The sequence below is a fragment of the Budorcas taxicolor genome, chromosome 6, assembly GCF_023091745.1.
Source record: "Budorcas taxicolor isolate Tak-1 chromosome 6, Takin1.1, whole genome shotgun sequence".
Lineage (NCBI taxonomy): Eukaryota > Metazoa > Chordata > Mammalia > Artiodactyla > Bovidae > Budorcas > Budorcas taxicolor.
Genome location: NC_068915.1, coordinates 95,574,657 through 95,597,496, shown reverse-complemented (window position 1 = coordinate 95,597,496; position 22,840 = coordinate 95,574,657). Strand labels below are relative to the sequence as shown.

At 38.8% G+C, this 22,840-nt stretch overlaps 1 protein-coding gene across 1 annotated transcript in view; it reads right to left on the bottom strand.

Moving 5' to 3' along the window:
• CFAP299 (cilia and flagella associated protein 299) overlaps window positions 1-22,840 on the bottom strand; it is a 689,564-nt gene that overhangs the window by 104,398 nt on the left and 562,326 nt on the right. The window contains exon 5 of the mRNA XM_052642206.1: window positions 7,886-8,028. Coding sequence (XP_052498166.1) covers window positions 7,886-8,028 — 143 coding nt within the window. The remainder of the gene's footprint in view (window positions 1-7,885; window positions 8,029-22,840) is intronic.

Below are 22,840 nucleotides of genomic sequence, written 5' to 3'. Positions count from 1 at the left end.
ATGGTATTTTAAGGGCAAAAATACTGGAATGAGTTGCCATTTCCTTCTCCAGGGTATCTTCCTGACCCAGGGACTGAACCCACATCTTCTATTGAGCAGGGGAATTCTTTAAATATATGTGTGTGTGTGTGTGTGTGTGTGTGTGTGTGAAAGAGAAAGTGAAATTGTTAGTCATTCAGTGGTGTCCAACTCTTTGTGACCCCATGTACTGTATGTATCCCACCGGGCTCTTCTGTCTATGGGACTCCCCAGGCAAGAATACTGGAGTGGATAGCCATTTCCTTCTCCAGGGGATCCTCCCAACCCAGGGATTGAACCTAGGCCTCCAGCATTGCCGGCAGATTCTTTAGCATCTGACCCACTGGGATGTGTGTGTATACACACACACACACACACACACACACACACACACACACATATGTATATATATACATATAATGTGAGCCATAACACAAAGAGGCATGTGTGTCATTTTGAATTTTCTAGTAGCCATACTGAAAAAGGTAAAAAGAAATAGGTGAAAATAGTTTTAAATATATTTAATTAACCCAATACATCCAGCATATCACTATTTTAACATATAATAAATGTAGATTTATGGTAAGATATTTTATATTTTTATAACATCTTCAAAATCAGGTGTGTATTTTACCCACGTAGCACATCTTAATTCCGGGTTAGTCAGTGTGATTAAAGTGAAAGTACTCAATACTTGCATATGAATAGTGGTGAACCTCCTGTATAGCACAGGTCTAGAGTATGCTTCTCAAACTTAAACATGCATATTGAAAGGCAGAAAGTGAAATGTGAAAGTGTTAGTTGCTCAGTCACGTGTGTATTCTTTCCAACATTATCGACTATAGCCCTCCAGGCTCCTCTGTCCATAGGATTCACAGGCAAGAAATCTGGAGTGGGTAGCCATTCCCTTCTTCAGGGGATATTCCTGACCCAGGGATGGAAGCTGGGTTTCCTGCATTGCAGGCAGATTCTGTACCATCTGAGCCACCGTGTGGGGGATCATATTAAAATGCCAGTTCTGCTTTGCTGGTTGGGACAGAGCCTGAGATACTTCACTTCTTCCTGGCTCTCAGGTGGTCATTGCTCCTTGTCCATGGACCACACACTTTCAATATCTAGGAGCTGGGTGTTTGTGGCAGGTCTCCCTCAATCAGTATTTTTACTCCCAAAGCATTTCCTCCCCTTCCAAATACAGTGAATATTTGTTGAAGAGGATAAAATGATATTCTAATGGCGAGTCACCATATTCAGATGTGGGAGAATATTAATAATTTCAAAATAAACACTATTTTATAGATCACTTGTGGAAGCACTGAGTCATTTACTCCTTTTGTTTTAAACTTGAGAACTTGCCAACGGGTTACCAGATGCTTTCATGAGAATGAGCTTAAGCACAGGATAAGCACAACTTGGCAAGTTCAACATTTTAATAAAACAGACAATGGGACTGCAAGGGAAATTTGACAATAATACCTCTCAAAGCTTTAGTATTTAGGGGCATTCCTCGGTCAAGGGTATGAATATTTCATGGACTCTCTAAAAAGAAACACAAAAAAAGAACATTTTAATTTCCTCATGACAATTCTATTTGAGGCATGAGTAGAGCTCAACAGGAGACATTACATCTTTGTTCAACAATACATAAATATGGAAATTTAAATAGCTCAATGTGGGGGGTGGGGGGCAGAATATAACTCAAGGGTTCTACACAGTGCATTGTCTTCAAGACACAAACACTTTTACACCCAGAAGAGAGTTCTGGAAGTGAACAGTGAATTCCTAAGAACTTGTTCTCACTTATCACTGTTTGACTTGTGAACTTTAGCAACTGATTTATCTTCTTTTATCCTCTCTTGGATGTTAAGAATAATGCTTGTTGAGCTTATTTCACAAAGTTGTTGTAAGGCAGTGTGAAAGGAACTTGGTAAACTGTAGCATGGCATTTGCTTATAGGTTGTTCACAGTCATGCCCAGAGGAAAGGACTGAATCGAAAACACATGATCAAGATGACGTCTGAGCTGACAAGATCATCAAGTTTTCAGCCCTTTCTACTGCTGCAGTTCATAATAGTTGCAGCTGTCTGCTGATATTTATGTTTTCCACAGTAAAAGTGCAAGACAGGATTCTAATCACAGAACTACTGTCTCTTCCTACATAGAATAAAATAGCATGTCAAAAGATAAATAGAAAGGAACCTTTGGAAAGTTTTAATTTTAAAGTCTTTGTTTTAGTTCGGAATCAAACTGACCATGGAACTATGGATACCAAAGATATTTTTTCCCTAGTAACAACTGTTTAAGTCATTTACTGGCATGAGATCTCTTGAGTGAAAAAATCTGAAGTCTGGTTCTGATAGATGGTTTAAACTTAACGTGGTAAAAGTTGTAAAGCGCAATCTTTGTAATATAGCTAATTTTGCTTGAAAGTTCAGAAATTATCTGGCACTGAGGAGGAAAAAAAACCCCAAGATGATAAAACCCTATAATTGAGAAATTTACAAAATATTATGAAAAGACATTAAAGAGGACATAAATAAGTGTAAATAAATAACTGAAAGACCTAATGTCATCAAGATGCCAATCAACGGTACATTTAAGCATAACATGAAAGCAATTACAATAAAAATTACACCATTTTTTTGTGTGTGGAAATTACAAGTTGACTAAAATTTATATGGGAGAGTAAAGGGCAAGAATAGACTAGATATTCCTGAAAAAGAAAAACCAGATGAAGAAATTGACTTTTTTATATCAAGAATTATTATGAACATATAACAAATGAGTAAGATTCTATTATTTTAAGTAATGGCCAATAAAACAAAAGAGTGAGCCCAGGAGCAACCTATCACATGCAGAATCAACTTTTGAAACAAGCTGTATTGTGTATGTGGGGGAAGAGATAGTGGACTTTTCAATAAATATTGCTAGGACAAATTATTAGTAATACAGAAAACAAAAAGTGGACTCTTCACAGGGCACTGATCTGAGTTCCCTGTGCTATACAGCAGGTTCCCACTAGCTATCTATTTTACACATGATGACCTTGCTTATTTAACTTATATGCAGAGTATATCATGTGAAATGCTGGGCTGGATGAATTCCAAGCTGGAATCAAGATTGCTGGGAGAAATATCAATAACCTAAGATATGCAGATTATACTACCCTAATGGCAGAAAGCAAAGAGGAGCTAAAGAGCCTCTTGATGAGTTTCAAAAGAGGAGAGTGAAAAAGCTGGCATAAAACTCAACATTCAAAAATGAAGATCACGGCATCTGGTCCCATCATGTTATGGCAAATCAATGGGGAAAAAATGGAAACAGTGACAGACTTTAGTTTTTTGGGCTCCAATTCACTGTGGATGGTGACTGTAGCCATGAAAGAAAAAGCTTTTTAAAGTAAGACCTTTGCTTCTTGGAAGAAAAGCTATGACAAATCCAGGCAGCATATTAAAAAGCAAGAGGCATCACTTTGCTGACAAAGGTCCATATAGTCAAAGCTATGGTCTTTCCAATAGACATGTATGGATGTAAGAGTTGGACCATAAAGAAGGCTGAGCACCCAAGGACTGATAGTCTTTGAACTCTTGTTCTAGAGAAGACTCTTAAGAGTCCCTTGGAGAGCAAGGAGGTCAAACCAGTCAATCCTAAAGGAAATCAACCCTGAATATTCATTGGAAGGACTGATGCTGAAGCTGAAACTCTAATACTTTGGCCACCTGATGTGAAGAGCCAACTGATTGGAAAAGACCCTGATGCTGGTAAAGATTGTAGGCAGGAGAAGAAGGAGAAGACAGAGGGTGAAATGATTGGATGGCATCACCAACTCAATAGACATGAGTTTGAGCAAACTCTGGGAGATAGTGAAGGACAGGGAAGCCTGGTGTGCTGCAGGTCATGGGGTCTCAAACAGTCGGAAACAATTTAGTGACTAAACAAAAGGTGTGTACATGTCAATTCTAATCTTCCATTTCCCCTCCTGTTCCATAAGGCCATTTTCTAGAAGGGCAGTATAGGAGGGTGGGAGGGAGGTCTAAGAGAGAGGGGATATATGTATACAGTTGATTCATTTTGCTCTACAGCAGAAACTAACACAATATTGTAAAGCAATCATGTTCCAATTTAAAAAAGTGGACCCTTACCAACTACCATATACAGTACTAAATTCTGGTAGGTTAAAGATATAAGCCTTTGACTGTGTGGATCACAATGAACTGTGGAAAATTCTGAAAGAGATGGGAATACCAGACCACCTGACCTGTGTCCTGAGAAATCTGTATGCAGGTCAGGAAGCAACAGTTAGAACTGCACATGGAACAGCAGACTGGTTCCAAATAGGAAAGAAATACATCAAGGCTGTATATTGTCACCCTGCTTATTTAATTTCTATGCAGTGTACATCATGAGAAATACTGGGCTGGAAGAAACACAAGCTGGAATCAAGATTGCCGGGAGAAACATCAATCACCTCAGATACGCAGATGATACCACCCTTATGGCAGAAAGTAAAGAGGAACTAAAAAGCCTCATGAGGAAAATGAAAGAGGAGAGTGAAAAAGTTGACTTAAAACTCAACATTCAGAAAACTAAGATCATGGCATCCGGTCCCATCACTTCATGGGAAATAGATGGGGAAACAGTGGAAACAGTGTCAGAGTTTATTTTTGGGGGCTCCAAAATCACTGCAGATGGTGATTGCAGCCATGAAATTAAAAGACACTTACTACTTGGAAGGAAAGTTATGACCAACCTAGATGGCATATTCAAAAGCAGAGACATTACTTTGCCAACAAAGGTCCGTCTAGTCAAGGCTATGGTTTTTCCAGCAGTCATGTATGGATGTGAGAGTTGAACTGTGAATAAAGCTGAGCACCGAAGAATTGATGCTTTTGAACTGTGGTGTTGGAGAAGACTCTTTGAGAGTCCCTTGGAGTGCAAAGAGATCCAACCAGTCCATCCCAAAGGAAATCAGTCCTGAATATTCATTGGAAGCACTGATGCTGAAGCTGAAACTCCAATACTTTGGCATTTCAAAGAACTGACTCATTAGAAAAGAGCCTGATGTTGGGAAAGATTAAAGGCAGGAGGAAAAGGGGACGACAGAGTGTGGGATGGTTGGATGGCTTCACCAATGCAATGGACATGAGTTTTAGTAAGCACCATGTGTTGGTGATGGACAAGGAAGACTGTCATGCTGAAGTCCATGGGGTCACAAAGAATCGGACACAACTGAGTAACTGAACTGAACTGTGATATTCAGAACTGTGAATATTCAGATATTCAAGTAAGTAGCAGGATAATTGAGTCTTAAATAAAGAGATCTGTTCTACTTTCAAAGACAACTCCACTCCAGAAAAGTGATCAAATCACCCACATGGTATGAGAGAAGTCCAAGAATGAACTCTGGTGATTACCATCATGCATGAAATAAACAAGGGGAGGATTCAATGAGGGATTCTGATATAAAATGTTAGAGTATTTGAATAGATTTGAGAAGAAGGAATTAATCAGCATACTGATTAAGCAACGGTAATCAAATGATGTAGAGAAGTTAAATAGGATGAGAACTGAAAACAGCACATAGAAGTTTGAAATTGGCAGTCACTCATAATTTTCGAAGGAGTTGTTTCATTTGAATAATAGTGGCAGAGGGCTAATAACAATGGGTTATCACCTCCATGAGAAGTGAGAATTGAAGATACTTGTTATTTTGAAGAGTTTAGCTGGAAACTTTAAGAGCGGTAGGTCAACAGTTGGAATTCAAAAAGGATTTCCTTAACATAGAAATAGCTTCAGCATGTCTAGAGGTGAGATAAAGGAGCCAGCTGATAGCATCAGTATGAGAAAGCACCAAAAAAAGAGAACAGTAGATGAAGCATGGCTTCACTGGAAAGAGGGGTGAAAGGATGAAAAAAAACAACAAGTTGAATAAATTAGCTCTAACCAAGTCAAGGAGTTCTTTTTTTTTCTGCATCTGGGAAAATGTGGTGAGAATAAATGCGTGTATTTCACTTAATAAAAATGAACTTTTTTTTTTTTTAAGAAAAAAACAATTTTCTTCCTTGGTGTTCCAGTGGTTAAGAATCTGCCTTGCAATGCAGAAAATGTGGGTTCAATTCTTGGTCAGGGAACTAAGATCCCACAAGCTGTGGAGCAGCTAAGTCCATGTGCCACTACCAGTGAGCCCACGTGCCACAACCAGAGTCTGTGGGCTGCAAACAAAAGGGTCACATGACACAGTGACGATCCTATATGTTTCAGCGAAGACTTGATGCAGCCAAATAAATAAATACATTAAAAATAAAAGCAAGTACAAGTACTTGTGGTCGGACATTTTATTTCAGAAATGTCTCCAGAAAACCCTGAGTCACTCTTAGGGCACACATTCCCTCATAGTGCTCGGGAAATCCTAAGCCTTGCTGTGTTGGGGAAATGCAAACAAGTTTGCAGCAGACTGAATGTCTGAGAGGTTGGATGAGGGAAAGATGGCATGGCGGTGTTCTGAGAGTTAGGGATGGGTGTGTTTTGCATGTAGATGGTAAGCCCAGGAGCCAGTAGCGGCCAGAATGGAACTGTGACTGGGAATAATCAGAAGAACACTCTGAGGGGGCTACCTGCTAATGGGGAAGCTGATTTGGGTTGAGAGAGAGCCAGATTAGGCAGTGGTTTCTCTGTTTGGACCCAATGTTCTCTGTGAAATGTGAGGCAAATCATATATGGAGAGGAGTCAGGGTCAGAGTCGAGAACAATGGTTTTGAGAAAGTGATGAAGCTTCAGACTATTTGGGGGCGGTGGGAAGAATGATGAAATTAAGAACTGAGAAAAAACATACAGATGGATGGCTGAGGGCCACAAAGGGCCTGGCTGACTTTGGAGGCCATAAATTATTGATAGCAGCCAACCACACCTTTTTGAAATACCCTAAAATTTCCTTCAACATTTCCCAGGGATCTTGCTGACAAGAGGATGACTGGCTCAGTCACCCTGAGGGTTAGCAGAATAGATACCATCAAAGCACAAAAAAGTCATGGGCAGCAGGGATTAGTGCAAGAGGTAAATTAAATGATTTTGCTCTGCATCAAGGTTGGATAGGGAAAGGAGTGTGTCTGTGAAATGGTGATGGGTTAGGAAGTCTAGATGACAGCAAGTAGGATGTCAGAGATGTCAGAGGAAGAGTGTTGTTACAAGTGTCAAAACATAATCTGGATACAGCAGTGAAGAGATAAAGCAGAATGCTGCTGCAACTATTGTGTTCTAGCGTAAGTGAGAGGTGTAGAATAAAAGTTTGGCTCCCGAGCTACTCAGAAGGTGGGAGAAGGATCAGGATCTGTACATGGATTGACTTGGTTGAGTAGATCTTATGTTATGGGATGAGAGCATCAGAAGAAAGGGTAGGGGTTAGTAAAAACAACCATGAGTAGAAGAAATATCCAAATAGGCCAGTGGTGAAAATAAAGGAGTGTGAGCGACTCAGAGGCCTGGACTTTGGTTGGTGATCAAAAAAAAAAAAAAAGTGGGAGGAAATTGTATTTCCTGGACTGCTCTTGAGGCCTCTAGACAGGCAAAGTCCCAAGTGGTGCAAGATCCTTGTGAGATTAGCAATTTTTAGGTTCTACTTATCATTTAAAAGGAATGCCACTGAGAATTTGCTTATCTCATCTCTGAAGAGTTCCCTTCATTGGCCTGTTAGTGGAAAATATGCATCTATGTTCAGTCCCCATTTTAAAATTTACTTATTTTTTTATTCCAACCACTCTTACTACATTGCTATTATATATACATTGGAGTTCCAGAATATAAATAACCTTTATCTTTACTCTTGAGAAGCTTGTTCTCTTATTGAAGGTGTGAGAAATGTGTTACACTTTACCTCATATCTGTGGGTCTTGGAAGAAGTCGTTTCTTTCCACTAAAGTAGACTTCGAAATCTTCAGTCTTCAGCCTGTGGGCATAGTCAATGTATCCTGACACCTCCTGCCCACGAGAATTTTTGTCACGAATAAAAATCACGGACTAGTAACACAGAAAAACAGAGAATGGAGAGAAAGTGAATGAAAGTCATTTGAGTAAAATTTACATAATAATAAAATCTACAGTTATTGAGTGATACGTGTGTTATAGCTTATTCTAAGGGCTTTATGTTTCATCCTTACAATGAGCCTATAGGTATTATTTCTTTCTCCTGACAGCGAAGAAATTCATGAAAAGTTAACTGAATATGCATATAATGTTCATTTACAGCAATTGAGGGCTTCCCTTGTGGCTCAGACAGTAGAGAATCTGCCTGCAGTGGGGGAGAGTCAGATTTGATCCCTGGGTTGGGAAGATTCCATGGACAAGGGCATGGCTACCCACTCCAGTATTCTTGACTGGAGATTTCACAGACAGAGGAGCTTGGAAAGCTACGTCCATGGGATTGCAAAGAGTTGGACATGACTGAGCAACTAATACTAATTAACTTACAGTAACTGTATATAACAATTTCAATAAATAACTTTAGAAGTATTCCTAAGGACAGACATTATTTTAAGTGTTTGTAATATATTATTTTCAGTTTTTATAATACATTTATTAATTTATTTAATACATTAACTGATTCCTAATGACAGACATTAAGTGTAATGTCTTTTTCCAATCCTATTGTCTTTTCTTTGTCATCATCTCATTAATTTAAAAACTGAGAAACAAAGAAGTTGAGTTCCTTATACAGCTAGTAAGTTGAAAAACTCAGATTAAACCCAGGCTCATGTGTCTGTCCTTCTGATTAGAAAAGAATCACTACATTCTTTTTCCATTTGAGCACCTATACATTTTCTGTTACAAAAATAGAAATGGGGTCTCTTCTCTTTACTATAACAGTCAAAAATTGAAATCTCTTTACAAAATTAATTCCATAGGTCAAAAATGTACAGAAAGTACATATTTCTCCTTTACCTTAATTCCTTCACAAATATCATTGCATGGCTACAACATGTTAGACATTATTGAATGTGCCATGGATACAGTGATAAACAAAACAGTAAAGGTCTGATCTCTTGGAACTTATGTTGAAGTAAGCAGAAGTAGACAATAGGCATGAAAGGAAAACAATACTTACAGTGCGTGCTAAGTGTCATAAAGAAAATAAAGAAGATGATTGGCTAGAGAAGTTCATAGTGTTAAAGGCTACTTTAGGAAGGGTGATCAAGAAAGACCTTGAAAAGATCCTTATGCCAAGACTTGCAGGCTGAGAAGAGGGAAGCCATGTAGAGATCTAGAATAGGAGCCTATAAATCAAAGGGAACAGTTGATAGAAAGGCCCTAAAGTGGGAACAGGATAACAGAAATGGAAGAAGTGTAGTCTTTTCTCTGTCAAGCCAAAACACATAGATCTCAAGTTCTATCGTGGGGGTGGGGGGTGGGGAGGAAAAAAAAACTCTAAATGTAATTGGAAAAGCTCATAATGTATTCATTTCCAAATCTAGATCAAAGTGTAGAATTTCATGGTGAAGTTCTATATTTGGAGGAATCTGTAAATAAGATTTCCTTTTCCTCTTGAGCAATTACTGGATGGTTTCTTGTTGGGTCTTTGTATAGTCAATTATAGGGAGTGCTTACAGGGGTTACCTTAGATAGCAGAGTTTCCAAAAGGGTGAAGTTAGAAAATTGAAATAATTCTTTTCTCTGCAACACTTATGAAAATATGTTGTTAACAGCATGCCAACTTAAAAATGGAAGAACAGAGATATAATTTACAATTATTTGTTACTCTGCTGGTGTTTTGTCTTTCAGCCTACTCTGGTATGGCATTGGGTGCTGAGAATACTGTGCTAAGAAGAATCCTGAGGCCCTTTCTTAGCACAAGAGGAAGGAATATTGTGCTGGGTTAGCGATGTTTCCCTCAGAAATGACTGGATGAACAAACATTCACTACTATTAATGTGGTCAAATTAGACTCAATCCTTCGTCCCTCTCACTACCCCTACATAACTCTCAGTTAAATTTATATAGATTTCTCCATGCTTTTAGTCACTTAGCTTTTAGTTTATACAACACAAAATCTAAAAGGTGAGTAACTCAGAAGACTTCCTGAAACTTTCACACTACTAAAGCAATAACTAGTGTTATCCCAACTTAAATGAGGTCATGGGTTATTAATATTTCATATGCTGCTGGAAAGGTACTTATAATCTTTATTCCATCATGGCTGTTCCTGATGTTAGCAAGTCATGCAGGGACATGGAGATGGAAAAAAGCCCCAGAATAAGTCCTCTACTTTCAAAATGGAACTCTATTAACAATAACAACAAAAAGCTCTTCTGTTTCTCTCTGTTTTTGTCTCTGTCTTTCAAAATGAGAGATTTTGGAATCAAGATTTCTTGGAGATACATCAATAACCTCAGCTATGCAGATGACACCACCCTTATGGCAGAAAGTGAAGAAGAACTAAAGGGCCTCTTGATGAAAGTGAAAGAGGAGAGTGAAAAAGTTGGCTGAAAACTCAACATTCAGAAAACTAAGATCATGGCATCTGGTCCCATCACGTCATGGCAAATAGATGGGGAAACAATGGAAACAGTGACAGACTATTTTCTTGGGCTCCAAAATCACTGCAGATGGTGACTGTAGCCATGAAATTAAAAGTTGCTTGCTCTTTGGTAGAAAAGGTACGACCAACCTAGACAGCATATTCAAAAGCAGAGACGTTACTTTACCAACAAAGGTCTGTCTGGTCAAAGCTATGGTTTTTCCAGTAGTCACATATGGATGTGAGAATTGGACTATAAAGAAAGCTGAGCACCAAAGAATTGATGCTTTTGAACTGTGGTGTTGAAGAAGACTCTTGAGAGTCCCTTGGACTGCAAGGAAATCCAACCAATCTATCCTAAAGGAGAGCAGTCCTGAATTTTCATTGTAAGGACTGATGCTGAAGCTGAAACTCCAATACTTGGCCACCTGATGTGAAGAATGAACTTATTTGAAAAGACTCTAATTCAGGACAAATTGAAGGCAGGAGGAGAAGGGGATGACAGAGGATGACATGGTTGGATGGCATCACCAACTTGATGGACATGAGTTTGAGTAGGCTCTGGGAGTTGGTGATGGACAGGGAAGCTTGGCCTGCTGCAGTCCATGGGGTCGCAGAGTCAGACACGACTGAGCAACTGAACTGAACTCATTGTTTCCATAGGATTTAGAAAATGTTATAAATAATTGTTTTAAATTTCTCTACTAACCTTTTTGTTTCAACAAATATAATAGCTTTATTGAGGTATAGTTTACATAACATAAAATTCATACCAAAGTTTTAAGTATAAAATTCAATAGTTTTAAGTATATTTGTAGAGCAGTGTAACACAATCTAGCGTTAGAAAATTTTCATCACCCAGAAAAGATCCCCTGTGCCCATTTGCATTCATCCCTGTTCCCATCCCCAGGTCCCAGGCAACCACTACTCTACTCTGTATCTCTATAGACTTGCCTTGTCTGAATTTTTTCATATAAATGGAATCACACAGTATATGGTTTTATTCACTCTAATAACTTTTTAATCACAGTTAATTTCCCAAAAGACACATGAAAACTATACTTCATATACTGAAGAGCTCTTCTAAATGATGATGTTGTATTTATAAAAGAAAAATTTCCAAAATGTTCATTGTCCTTAGATATGACCCTTTAATCCTTTTTAGAATAAGATGCTTTACTGTCTAAGCCTGAATAAGTCAAGTTATAACCAATGCAAGTATTTCAGGAAATCAAATGATATTCATTTGAATGCATGACTCAGTTCAGTTCAGTCACTCAGTCATGTCCAACTCTTTGCGACCCCATGGACTGCAGCATGCCAGGCCTCCCTGTCAATCACCAACTCCTGGAGCCCACTCAACCTCATGTCCACTGAGTCAGTGATGCCATCAAACCATCTCATCCTCTGTTGTCCCCTTCTCCTCCTGCCTTCAATCTTTCCGAGCATCAGGGTCTTTTCCAATGAGTCAATTCTTCATACCAGGTGGCCAAAGTATTGGAGTTTCAGCTTCAGCATCAGTCCTTCCAATGAGTATTCAGGACTGATTTCCTCTAGGATGGATCGGTTGGATCTCCTTGCAGTCCAAGGAACTCCCAAGAGTCTTCAACACCACAGTTCAAAAGCATCAATTCTTCAGCACTCAGCTTTCTTTATAGTCCAACTCTCACATCTATATGTGACTACTGGAAAAACCATAGCTTTGACTCGATGGACCTTTGTTGGCAAAGTCCAAAATTCTACATTTATTTGCAACCTAAACAAAAGATGGATCATATTACTGGTAAAGAATCTCCCTGCCAATGCAGGAGATGTAAGAGATGCAGCTTCAACCCTTGGGTTGGAAGGATCCCCTGGAGAAGGAAATGGCAACCCACCTCAGTGTTCTTGCTGGGAGACTCCCATGTACAGAGAAGCCTGGTGAGTTACAGACTATGTGTTGCAAAGAGTCAGACATGACAGAACGTCTGAGCAAGTAAGGAAGCAAAAGACACAAATTTCTAAGCAACAAAAATGATAGCAATGAAAAACATAAGAAGAAGAGATCGATAAATATCGACACAAGCATTCTTGAAATTGAAGTGGGAGCTCAGATGCTAAAAAGGATGTGGAAACTGAGACTTTACTGAGATGGTCTGTGACCTCAAGTGTGAACCAAAAAACTTATGGAATGCTGAGTTAGGTCCTCATTACATCTCATGTGTTGGGAGAAGATGAATTAAAGCACAGTTTAGACCATTAATATATCATTTGGATCTTTGGCTGCTTGTCTTTTTCCCAGAAGTGGATTAAAATACAAATTCATAAAGTTGTTATGGGCTGAGTACATATGTTGCCTGATTTTTCTTGCCAAATACTAATGAGGAGACATAAACCTGATACACTGAAATGGGACTTTTCAACAGTGAAGCCAAAGTCACTTGTAAAAAAGCATATTAAGCAGTATGCTGCTGCATAAAATCTGAACCATCCATTTCAGGGCATGAAAGCTGTCCGACAAGCTAAGTTCTGGTAATTCCCTTCTGAGACTGTCAGCGTGCCCCCTGATAAAGACAAATGAAGAAAGAATCTTTATTTCTTAGAATTTTAAGATCCTGGAGTGCTTTTATGAATCATTAGCTTTAGGGAATCATTTTGGTTTGGAAGAGACATGATTTTGCTAAATGAAGTCTCAGTTTTGACAAACAATTGTTTTCTAACATTTTAAAATTTTCGTTATAAATTTCTCTGATACAAATTGTTTTCTGATTTCTTTATGCTGATAATTATTTCAAACTTCTACATCTTTATTCATTTGCAGTTAGATATCTCTTTTCACTGTTCACACAGTTCTCAGGGTTATAGGGGAAGATGGTTCTTTGTCTTTCCCGTTAAAGGCTTATTCTAAGACCAGCAAGCTTTTACTTCCACATTCTGTTGCCCAGGGGAATTTCTGGTGGTTCAGTGGTAAAGAATCTGCCTGCAACACAGGAGACCATGGTTTGATCCCTGGGTTGGGAAGATCCCCTGGACAAGGAAATGCAACCCATTCTTACCTGCGAAATCCATGGACAGAAGAGCCTGGTGGGCTAAAGTCCATGGGGTCACAAGAGTTGGACACGACTGAGTGACTAGACCACCATCACCACATGTTGCTCCAAGCAGGTCACAAAGCAGCTCAGTTTCAAGAGGCAGGAAGACTGACTTCTCTTGATGCTAGCAGTTGCAAAGTATCATTGCAAAGGGACATGGATAAAGGACAAAGTGGGGAATGGTAGCCATTATTTTGCAATTTAAGTATTTATCATATAGAACCTAAGAATTTTGCTTATTTTTTAACAATTAGAGATTTTATTTCTGAGGGGAATTATTGACTTTACTATTTTTACTCTTCTAGATTATAAAAATATCCATATTTTAAAAAGGTTCTTTTTTGCATTACTAATGAGGTTAAGAGTAACTTAGGAATGCCTGATCTCACTGTAGTATCCAAAATGTTCTGGAAATTTTAGTGAATGAAAGTAATATCAGTGCTTTGTGGTGACCTACCTAAATGGAAAGGAAGTCTAAAAAAAAAGCGATGAATGTATATTTAGTTGATTCATTTAGCTGTACAGTAGAAATTAACACAACGTTGTAAAGCACCTATACCTCAGTAAAAATTAATTAAAAAACAATAGCAAGAAAAACCCAAAAACGTATATATTATGCATGATAAGTTGCGTCAGTCCTGTCCAACCCTTTGCAATCCTATGGACTGCAGCCTGCCAGGCTCCTCTGTCCAAGGGATTCTCCAACCAAGAATACTGGAGAGGGTTGCCATTTACTTTTCCAGGGGATCTTCCTGACTCAGGGATGGAATCCGAGTCTCTTTACATCTCCTATATTGTCAGGCAGGTTCTTTACCACTAGTGCCACATGGAAACCCCAAAACATGTGCCTCAAGAAATAGCCAAGTTAAAACTAGAGAGGTCCATTGGAATATATTATAGAAGCTCTAAGTACTGGAAAAAAGAAAAATTATTTTATTTGTATATGAACTGATAAGTTACTTAGAAAATCAGAGACAGTTAACTGAAACCAATACAAAATATCTATACAAAAAATACAGTAATAGCTAGACAGCAAAAACTAACACAATATTGTAAAGCAATTATACTCCATTTTTTAAAAAATAGCTTGGTCTTGCATTGGCAATAACCTATTAGAATATTTCACATGCAACCTTTATTTGCATTCTGCTTTTTTAAAATTATAACTCCCCAAACATTTTTTATGAAAAACTTTTCTAAAACAACATAAACTAACATAAAAATCATGACATTACATTGCTGAAGGAAATGTATTATTACAAAATAAATGTATTAAAAATTTAAGCAAAATACCAGTGGGTTACTTTTGATTCTTTGAAATTTTACCTTAAATATAAAGGTTAACATTCAACTGGTAAAGAATCTGCCTGCAATGCGGGAGATTCCGGTTCAATTCCTGGGGTGGGAAGTTCCCCTGGAGAAGGGAATGGCTGCCCACTCCAGTATTCTTGGGCTTCCCTGGTGACTCAGATGGTAAAGAATCCACCTGCAGTGGGGAGACCTGGGTTCAATCCCTGTGTTGGGAAGATCACCTGGAGAAGGGAACGGCTACTCACTCCAGGATTCTTGCCTGGAGAATTCCACGGACAGAGGAGCCTGGCAGGCTCCAGTCCATGAGGTCAGAAAGCGTTGGACATGACTGAGTGACTTTCACTTCATTTCACATTAGCCAAGATAATTTTGAAGAGGAAAAATAAACAGCAGAACTTGCATTATTAGATATAAAGTTGCAATAATTAAATCTTATATCATTGCTACAGTGATGCATAATGAAAAGTAATAACTTCAGAAACACACCCTTACACAAATGTGTATACTGCATATAGTATATTTTCTAAATTTTCTACAATGGGTGTCTATATTTTGTTTTTCTTTTAGTTTTGGTTTTTTTTAATGGAACATTTTAAAAGTTGTTGTTGAATTTGTTACAGTATTGCATTTGTTTTATGTTTTTGTTTTTTGGCTGCAAGACATGTGAGACTTAGCTCCCTAACCAGGGATTGAACCCACATCCTCTGCATTGGAAGGCAAAGTCTTAACCACTGGACCACCAGGGAAGTCTCATGTCTACACTTGCTTTAACTACATGATTCCATAATTTTCTGTGAAAACATACATCTCTCTGACCTGTACCTCCTATCTTTCTAGGTCACAGATGCTGGCACCCTTTCAGATCTTTGAGCTGCTGATTCATTAAACCACCATGTTTCATCACTATTTACTATCCTGTTTATATAGTAAGTTCTGTCTTTATCCAGCTAAGAGTCCACGGTGCATTCAGTATCATAATTGTTCACTTGCATACCTTTTCAAATTTCTTGCACACATCCTGTCACACTCATGAAAAAAATTCCAACGTGGTTTCAACCCAACATTCCTTTTATTGTTTTTTACTAAGCAATGACTGATTTTGGCTTGAGAAAAAGAAAACTAGAATGACTGGACTCAAAAAAACAAATGACTAGAAACTCTCTTGTACCTATGTAGCACTTACATAATAATTGTCTATGATAGCTCTTCCTCTCTCCCACACTCTCATTCTTTCTCATATCTTCTATCCTCAAACTTTCAACAATACCCCCTTTCTCATATTCAAAGATTTTTTTCTCTGAAAGTAGAAGCATTTGGGGAATATCCTCTGCTTGTCACCAAAATTTAAAAAATATATATTTTTCTCTGTGCACTTCCTATTTTATATTGTAGTATTTGAAGTCCTTTCAGGCTGGGCTTCATATCTTTATCTAACTTTTATGCTTAATATGATATCTCAAAGGTATATAACCAGCACAGTTTTGTATTTGAGGTGATTAAACAAAGTCTAGCAATATAATCTGCCAAAGTTCAATTTACTCAATCATGCTTCACAGAAAGTGTCACCATGTAACAAAATAATATTAGTGATAATATCTAACTTCTAAAGAGTATTTAAAAAATAAAATTAAATTAAAAAATAAATAAAGAGTATTTACTATGTGTCTAATCTCTCATTTAATCCTAACAGGAGTCTCACAATGTAGGTAACATTAATAATCCTAATTTATGATAAGAAAACCAAAGCAGGAAGTGCTGGGGCACAGGCTTACATGGTTAACATGTCAGAATTCCAACAGAAAATAATGGCAAATATTTATTTATTATGCAGGGATTAATGGATGATATGAAGGGGCACCAGAAGGCATACTGCCTGAAGCCAGGGCTATGAGTACTGATGCTGACACTATTCCTGCCACAAACCTCTCCTCACCCCCAAGTAGCAGAATTTATCACGACCCAAGAAGGAGAGAGAGATGCACAGACTGAAAACATTCTGGAGAAGAGCAGACACTTGATGTCAAGGGGAGAGAGAGAGCTGTAAGTAGAAGGAGGATTAAGGGGATAAACACCTTACTGCTGGAGCCTCATACTGACTATATCTAACTGGGGCCAAGGCCCTGATACCATGCATGTAGTCACCAGCCTTCTTAGGCAGAGAGGAGGGTGCAGAGAAGAATGGAAGAGGCTCTGAAGAAATAAAACCAAGGTATGAGGAATAGTTACTGATAATGCTGGGATCTGTACCCACGCCGTTGACTATATATACCTAACTTGGGCTTCTCAGGTGACTCAGTGATAAAGAATCCATCTGCCAATACAGCGGATGTGGGTTTGATCCCTGGGTTGGGAAGATCCCCTGGAGAAGGAAGAGGCTACCCAGTCCAATATTCTTGCCTGGAGAATCCCATGGACAGAGGAGCTTGGTAGGTTATAGTCTATGGGGTCACAAAGAGTTGGACATAACTGAGCTGCTAAAGAACAACAACAACTTGACTATGAAGCTTCTGCTAGGCTTGTGGGGTGGCAGGCGGGGAGGGAGGTTTTGTTTTCAATTCAGATTCCAAAAATAAAGTGATTCTTATCAACAGGGGACTTTTATTTCCTTTCCACCATTAACATTGATGGAACATTCATCTTATAGGCCTAATACAATTGCCTAGGAGAATAAGGGACCATCTGGGAATAAGAGAAAAATGACTACAATGGTGCATATGGACTCTCTTTAGCAAGCTTATAGGCACTTAGAATTTTGCAGGGTGTTATTGGTTTGGATCAAAGGGCTTCAGGTACCTTAGAAGACTAAGAAACCAGAACTAAGAGAGGCTGACAGTGAGGTCATCCCAGTGGAATAACTGCATCCTGACAATGAGGATATGACAAAGCCAGAACACAGTCTCATCAATTAACAAGACTAATTATGGGTTAAAACCACTTCCTTAGTGAGAAGAAACTATAAATTGATATCTGAACTCACTATATAGTGAGGTTCTATAATTCATTGAATATGAATGTATAATAAATTATTTATCATTCTCATTATAGACTGGATTCTGTCAACTTCAAAAAATCTTTTCATTGCCTCCATATGATCCTAAGTTAGAAAACTCATCTATATTTTTAAATATAGGCTTCTGAATACAGTTAATCACTTAATACTATGCTTTGGAGGAACTCATTCAAATATATTTAATGGGAGATGAGGGTGTTCTGGGTGCTGTCCTAGGTGCTGGAATAATACTGACCAAAGTAAGAACCTGACCTCATGCAGTTCACAGTCTAACGAAGAAGACAGACAACTCCATCCAGAAATCTGGAATGAACTTCTCCTTTATAATCTGTGCATTTCCTTTTATTCTTTGACCTCACCTTCTTGGAGGATTTTGTGGACCTTCTGGAGAGAACAAGGACTTATCCAAGGGTTTAGTACGTGTCCACCTCTTCCTCCTCAGACCCCAAAGAGAAGTGATGGCGCCCCACCCAGCAGTCAGTAAGCAAATGAACAAAAGAAGTCCATGTAGCATTACCTAGAATGTGAAAGGCAGGGTGACCACATGGAAAGTTATAAGGATTAGGTAAAATATAACTATTATAAAAGTAGAAAAGTCCTAAATATTGCTATTCAATGCTGAACACATTTCAGACATATGGAAATGGGAATCGGTAAGAGACTAGTGTATTAAAGGAAAATTTCAGGACATTCACTCATTTTCATATTTAATGAATATTTATTGGGAACCTATAAGCAAATCACTGTTCTGGGCACTGACAATGAGTCATAAATAAGATAAGGTCCCTGCTCTCAGTATAATGCTTTTCAGTAAAGCAAGAAGAATCATAAATATGTAAACAAATAATTGCAAGTAGAGACATTGTGTTGTGAGAACAATGGAGTGGCTATTAATTGGAAAGAACCTAGGTACTTTAGACAGGGAGGTAGAATCAGGCGTCTTGGAGAAGGAAATGTTTTAATTGAAACTTGACTAATGAGAAAGCCAGGGGAAGATGCTAGGGAATAATATTCCAGGCAGAAGGAATAGCAAATCCAAAGGCCTTCTTACAGGAAATCAACTGGCTTGTCCTAAAAGTAGAAAGGTCACTGTGTCCAGATTATAGTGAGACTAGAGAAGGGGGCAGGGAAAGGAGGACATGAGATAAATTTTAGGATTAAGTAGGACCCAAATTCTGTAGACTAAGTAGGCTATAAGAATAACTTTCAATTTGACTTAAATGCAATAGGAAGTCACTGAGTAGTTTCATGTAACAGAGTACCATGAATTTTAATTTAAAGATATCACTTAGGAATTTCAAAGCTCTTTCCTAGAAGAAAGTGTGGAGCTGGAGCAGACTATGCTATAATATGAATGGAGGACAGAGCAGAAAAAACAACTGAGACATATAAGACTTTTCCCTAACCTTCAGGACTAGAGGACTGCTGCAAACCAACCCCAACATGAGCCCAACAGACATAGATTCTATTTAGACATGTTTTAGCTTACCAGGTGGCGCTATCAGTAAAGAACCTGCCTGCCAATGCAGTAGACATAAGAGACGCAGATTTGATCCCTGGATTGGGAAGATCTCTTGAAGAAGGGAAAGGCACCCACTCCAGTATTCTTTCCTGCAGAATGCCATGGGCAGAGGAGCCTGGCGGACTATAGTCCATAGGGTGGCAAAAAGTCAAACATGCCTGAGCAACTAACACTTTCATTTTTAGTCACGTTTTAGGCAGCAAATTGGCATCTGACTTACATTATGGTTGAAGAAATGGTCATAAGATTGGATTTAGTAAGAATACTCCAGACCCTCAAATCCTATCCACCACCCACTCCTGCAAAGAGTCTTAAGGAAATGAAAACTCAAGGTGAGTTAAGTTCATGATTCCTTGGGGGTTTTGTTGGCAATACCTGGTGTCATAGCCTAAGGACTTAGGCTGAATCACGTGAAAGAGCAACAGTTTTTTAGATGCCCAAGGTGACCCTGAGTCTAAGATCGCAGGTGGTTGAAAGGCCTCCTCCTCCCACATCTCATTTAAGCTCATACTCAAGCTTCAGCTATTGTTATTAAAATCCAGTGTTTGTTAAACGATCAGACTGAGTCAAGCACTCTGCAGATTGGGGCATGCACTGTGCTAAACACTTCACATGGATTTCATTTTTCACATGCAAGTGTTTCCATGCACATGCAAACACTTCACATAAACATCTCACCTAGTACTTGCAGTGAACTTACTAAATAAGCACACAGATTGCCTCCTCATTACTGATTAGAAAACTGTGATTTGAGAGAAGTAATTTCCCCAAGTTACAGCCATATGTGACAGAGCTAGAATTAGAAACCTAATTTGTCTGATTCCTGAGTCTATTTTCATCCCTGTTATGATCAACCTCCCCTCTACCACCCTGATGGTGAGGAAAGGACAAAGAAATTAGCTAGAGATTTGAAAATGTGATAAGAGGTGCCAACCATTTCCTAGTGTCCAGGATAGAACTGGTTAATAACTTGGCCAAGTTCACCCATACTGTAGGTGGTGGAGACAGGATTAGGATTCAGTAGCCATGGATGGATATTGCCCAATAACATGCTGCAGCCTCTTCTATGTGTAATTTGTTTTTTCTGTCCAGAGGAAGATCCAGACAAAGTATGGATCTTCTCCCTCATACCACCCCCAAGGAGAAGGGATGAGTCAGGCTCCAGGATGTGTCTAGCAGAGGGGCTAGGGGCATGCAGTCTCTTTTCCTTGCTGACACACTGAAAAAAACTGGGAACAGATTAGGTAGTTTCCTCTTGGCCTTAGAAAGAGATTCTGGCCTGTTTTCTTGCCAATGCTTTCTCATTAGACTGATAAAGATTTATAGAAGAGGGTCTGGGTGAAAAGGAGACAAGAAGTTCTTCTCAGTCTATTTCAAGTATTTTGAGTCACTTCGGACAAAATGTAGTACAGACAAAAAGGCATCCTTCTCATTTAGTTTCACTCATCATCAGATTTGGGACAAAAGCCTCATTTCAAAAGAGGTACCTGTTTGCTTGGATTATTGTCTTAGCATCCAATTAGCTAAAGTTTTAGTTGTCACACAAGTTTTAGTTGCCTGAGGATCAAATATAATTTTTTGGATTTAGTTTGAAATATAGGTGGCTCAGAGGGTAAAAAGCCTGCCTGCAAAGTGGGAGACCTGGGTTCGATCCCTGAGTTGGGAAGATCCCCTGGAGGAGGAAATGGCACCACCCCAGTATTCTTGCCTAGAGAGTCCCAAGGACAGAGGAACCTGGCAGGCTACAGTCTATAGGGTTGCAGTTAGACACGACTGAGTGACTTCACTTTCACTTTATAATTGTAACACTACCTTAGATGTAACTTACATTGTGTGCTCAGACACTCTGTTGTATTCAACTCTTTGGAACCCCATGAACTGTAGCCTGCCAGGCTTCTCTGTTCATGGTATTTTTGAGGCAAGAATACTAGAGTGGGTTGCCATTTCCTACTCCAGGGGATCTTCCTGACCCAGGGATTGAACCAGCATCTCTTGCGTCTCCTGCACTGGCAGGAGGATTTTTTACCACTGTGCCACCTGGAAAGTCCATAACTTATATTATCCAGCGCAATCTTATTTTAATTACTTCCTTGGTTTCTAAAAATCATGTTTAAGGAGTATATGGTGAAGGGAATTTTTAAGCCTGTGTGGACTGTCTGCTCATCTGGGCAGAACAATACAGTCAGGACTGGTTTGGGACATCAACTTAGGTGGGGGGTGTAAAATGTCCTTTGCTCACAGACATTTGTATGGTCACTTTGAGCATTAAGATCTTTAAGACCAGTGCTCTAGAGGTATTTCCTTTTAGATAAGAAGAGTTTGTGGCCTTTATTGACAATGAAACCACAAAAGTGAGGCTAATTGAACAGCTAGGCTTGAATTAATATGCCTACCTCAGTCAAAGGTGATGCACTGATTCCAATGCCATGTGAAAATGAGCACCAGTCAGCAGTTCCATTATTCAGTGTGTAAAGTGTTTATTGCTATTGTGTGCTAGGCACATGGATAAATAAGACAACATCTTTGCCCTCAGTCTTCCTATATTCTAATGTATTGTACAAGGAACTCTATCCAGTACTCTGTGGTGACCTAAATGGGAGGAGAACATATTATAAAAAAGAGGAGATATATGTATCTATGGGCTTCCCAGATGGCACAAGTAGTGAAGAACCTGAATGCCAATACAGGAGGCATAAGTGACGTAGGTTTGATCCCTGGGTTGGGAATATCCCCTGGAGGAGGGGGTGGCAACCCACTCCACTATTCTTGCCTGGAGAATCCCAGGACACAGGAGACTCGTGGGCTATAGTCCATAGGGTTGCATAGAGTCAGACACAGCTGAAACAACTTGATGTATTTATCCTTATTGGAAAGATTTAGTTGTTATGAGTGGCAGTTTGAGACAGTAGAAAGAGTCTAGCCTGAGTAGGAAGGATAACATCAGGGGCTAGTCTCAGTTCTGCCTTTAACCAGCTATATGACCAGAGATAAGCAACTTAAGCTTTTGCAACTCATTTTCCTCGTGCATAAAAAAAAAAGTGGCAGGGATGATTAAACATCTGAATCTAAAAATCTAAGAAGTAAACACATTTTTGGGGAGGCTATTTTAGTTTGGTGTTTTCCAAAAATTCTGGAATAACTTGTGTGCTTAATAAATATTAAATAAAAATAAGATCATCTTGATCCTCTTCTTCCTTGCTCATAAATCCAGAGGATCTTTAAAGAACCTAAAACTCTTATGTATCATGCTAGGGAAAAAAAAATAAAAACAAACTCTGAGAATAAGCATTAGATAAAAAGAACTGCCCTTAATCCTAAACTCTCTGAAATTCAAAACATGCAGGATGTGGTTTAAGGGTAATGTGCAGATACAACATTGTGATCTCAAGATTACAAAAATAATA